The 3288-nt window shown below is 32.1% G+C and overlaps 1 protein-coding gene across 1 annotated transcript; it reads right to left on the reverse strand.

The window, feature by feature from the left end:
- Positions 1-1768: 1768 nt before the first annotated feature.
- On the reverse strand, positions 1769-2848 carry LOC108815779 (E3 ubiquitin-protein ligase NLA-like). Its single transcript, XM_057010884.1, has 3 exons — positions 2155-2848; positions 2015-2073; positions 1769-1928 (listed from the first exon to the last, which is right to left on the reverse strand). Exons 1-3 carry the CDS (start codon positions 2308-2310, stop codon positions 1823-1825), a joined length of 321 nt encoding a protein of 106 aa, XP_056866864.1. The 5' UTR covers positions 2311-2848; the 3' UTR covers positions 1769-1822.
- Between the last annotated feature and the right edge of the window lie 440 nt (positions 2849-3288).

The following is a 3288-nucleotide window of genomic DNA, read 5'->3' on the forward strand; positions in this document are numbered from 1 at the left end:
TATTAATAATTTGTGTTAAGTTTTTACAATAAATGAAAAATATTAGTAGCTGCCAAAAGATAAATTTTTTTTAACAATTTTAAAACCGTCACAAAAGAGTAAATCATAAACACTAAACATTATACCCTAAACCCTTTGACAAAGCTTAAACCCTTGGGTAAAAATTCAAACACTAAACCCTAAATTCTTGGATATACCCTAAATCTTTGGGTAAATCCTAACACTAAACCATAAATTTTTAGATATACCCTAAACCCTTGGGTAAATCCTAAACATTAAACTGCAAACCCTTGGATATACCCAAAACACTAAATCTCTCTCTCTCTCTCTCTCTCTCTCTCTCTCTCTCTCTCTCTCTCTCTCTCTCTCTCTCTCTCTCTCTCTCTCTCTCTCTCTCTCTCTCTCTCTCTCTCTCTCTCTCTCATCGTAAAACCTTTTTTCTGAAAAAATATAAAAATATAAACATTTTTTAATTCATCGATTATCTTTTCTCTACCACAATTTTGATTTATATGGGAATGTTTCCTAGTTTAATATTTATCATGAATTTTTTTTGGTGAATTACCAACTAATCATATTTTGCCAACTAATATACAGTTTTTTTAAGATAATAAATAAAATAATAATAATTTGTGTTAAGTTTTTAAAATAAATGGAAAATATTAGTAACTGCCAAAAAATGATTCTTTGTTTTTCAAAAAAATCGGCACAAAAGAGTAAATCATAAACACTAAACACTATATCCTAAACCCTTTGACAAATCTTAAATCCTTGGTAAAAATTTAAATACTAAATCCTAAATTTTTGGATATACCCTAAATCTTTGGGTAATCCTAAACACTAAACTGTAAATCTTTGGGTATACCGTAAACACTAACTTTGTCGTTTAAATTCAGGCAATCATTCCCCTTTCCTGTAAGTCAGCTGGATTACCCACGGCGGTTACTGCTGATTTATTAGAAATACTGCTACACACAGTATAGTTATCGGAAACTACAAACAAAAAACATCAGCTATTTTTGTAAATCTGCTTTATAAGATGTTTTTTGCCAAGTTAACATTAGGTGACTGTATATCACTCTGCATTTTTCTTTTGGTACTATACGTCACTGTGTATTTGTCTAGCAAATACCGGTTTAAATTGATAATTTAGTATATTTTATTTTCATAAAAATAAAATATTTATTCTAAAAATATAATATATTGGTAGAATGGTTTAACATTAATAAACTATAAAATACTTGTATAAAAAATTAACTTTTCTTAAACTTTTATATATATATAATAATTTATTATATAAACTGAATAAACAAAATAAATTTCTCAAAAAAAATCTAACACTTTGAATTACGGGTCGGGATTATAATAAATTAAATATAAAATAATTCTCAAGTATGTTATTCTCATTTCTAAGGATAAGAACCCTGTTTTAGTTCCCTGCTGATGGAAACATTATGTATCACAAAGTTTAAAAAAAAAACATTATGTATCAGATTTATGTCTCCTCTGCGCTCTCATTTTTTTTGTTATAATCTTACAACAACACTGCAACTATATGTAGGCCTAACTATATGTTTATCAAAGTTTTTATAAATCCAAAGATAGTTTTTCAGTTGTTTTTTTCTCCAAAGCTGTTAACATTTTCAAAACTTATAGAAAAAGAAACCATATAGTTTTCACAAACAAATGGTCACTCTGTAAACAAACACTCTCTCACTGATGAAAGCAGATCACAATCAATATTGAGTTTTTTTTTTTATTAGCTTATAATGAATCAAAACCAATAATCTTCAAGTACGAATGTCTCTCCCAAACCAAGTTGTTATATTCCAGTGAAGCTTCTGCATCGATGGTCCCAATACTCCTTGGCTTGCTGTAACCTCCCTGCTCTATCTGTTTTACGCCTTTCTTCCCAATACTCTCGGCAGCTGCATGCATCGTTACAGGTTTAATATCTTGTAGTTTAGTTAAAAGACAGATTACAATAAGGAGTTTGGTTGTATATTTATTTTACCTTCGCTTAAGCAAGATACTTAGCTCATCCAAGTGAACAGAACCTTTATAAACACATACCTGTTATCGAATGGGCGAACTACAAGGGTTAAGATGCAAGATTATAGTAGATCAATAAAGCAGTGGAGAATGTGTCTTAACCTCACGGCAAAGCGGGCATTTTTCAGATGGGTCTGCAGTTTTCAAACCATCTACTACGTTCACTGATGCAGCAGAACAAGCACACATGTAGCAATATATGTGACCGCAGGTGAGAGATATCGGATCAAACACCGTGTCCTGTTTTTTTTTTGCCATCAATTGTAACCCATAAGTTGAAGAATCTTTTCATATAAAAAGATTTATTTTATATACAAGATTCTTCAATAAGATACTAAAAAGGACTTAGTCTATGAAATAGAATCTGACACAAGAGAGCCAAGACTTTTATCATAATAGGCTGATACTATTTGTTCTATATTTTGAGATTACTACCAAGTCAACTAATAGTTTATTGAACAAGTCAAGTCGATGTCAACTTTAACAGAATCAGAAAGCTCGCAGGAAAGAAAAGGCTTTCCATCGTCAAACACCAAAGAGCAACCATCAAACAGTGCAGGAGGAGAAGCCAAAACAGCTCCAGAGTAGTCCTTCTGAGACTCTTTCAGGTTGATGTGAAACGCCGTAAGCTCGCAGAGCCATGGGGACTGAAGGATTTCGATATGCATTTTCTGGACCTGTCTTAAACGCTTGTCCTTGGCTAGACTCATGAATCTGCAGGACCAATAATATGCAAAATTATTATTTAATTTATTTATTTTTATTTTTTGTAACAATGAAAAATTATTAGTATAAATTGAATATAAAGAATGTGTTGATAATATGAATACACCTTGTCGTATTTTTAATGAGAGCGTAGCTAACCAAGTCTCGGCCTTGTTGGATCAAACCGAGATGACTCCTTTTGCGATTGTTGTTGCCTTTGAACCAATCAAGACACTTTCTGAAACGAGAAGCTAAATGTAACTCAAGCAGCTTCTGAGCATTCTCGTTAAACCATAGACTACATCTTCCATTTCCTTGAGAAGCTCCGGGAAGAAGGTTCCATCACAAACTTTCACAAAAACGAATAAAGACATTTAAAAATAAATAAAAATAAAAGAAAGGGATACATGGTAGATCCCAAGTGGTGTCTCAACAATGTCGAGGTTTTGAAAAACTTGAGAGTTAATGAGAGCGTAGCTAACCAAGTCTCGGCGACGGAGTTAATGAGAGCGTAGCTAATGGCGACGGAGT

This window comes from Raphanus sativus, chromosome 5 (genome assembly GCF_000801105.2).
Source record: "Raphanus sativus cultivar WK10039 chromosome 5, ASM80110v3, whole genome shotgun sequence".
Lineage (NCBI taxonomy): Eukaryota > Viridiplantae > Streptophyta > Magnoliopsida > Brassicales > Brassicaceae > Raphanus > Raphanus sativus.

Excerpts from the sequence above, each read along its gene's own strand:
- LOC108815779 (XM_057010884.1), bottom strand. The coding sequence starts at position 2,310 with ATGGCAAAAAAAAAACAGGACACGGTGTTTGATCCGATATCTCTCACC. Across the intron at positions 2,074-2,154 it reads AATGCCCGCTTTGCCGTGAG|GTATGTGTTTATAAAGGTTC; the intron begins GTTAAGACACAT and ends ATTCGATAACAG. Across the intron at positions 1,929-2,014 it reads AGTATCTTGCTTAAGCGAAG|CTGCCGAGAGTATTGGGAAG; the intron begins GTAAAATAAATA and ends CGATGCATGCAG.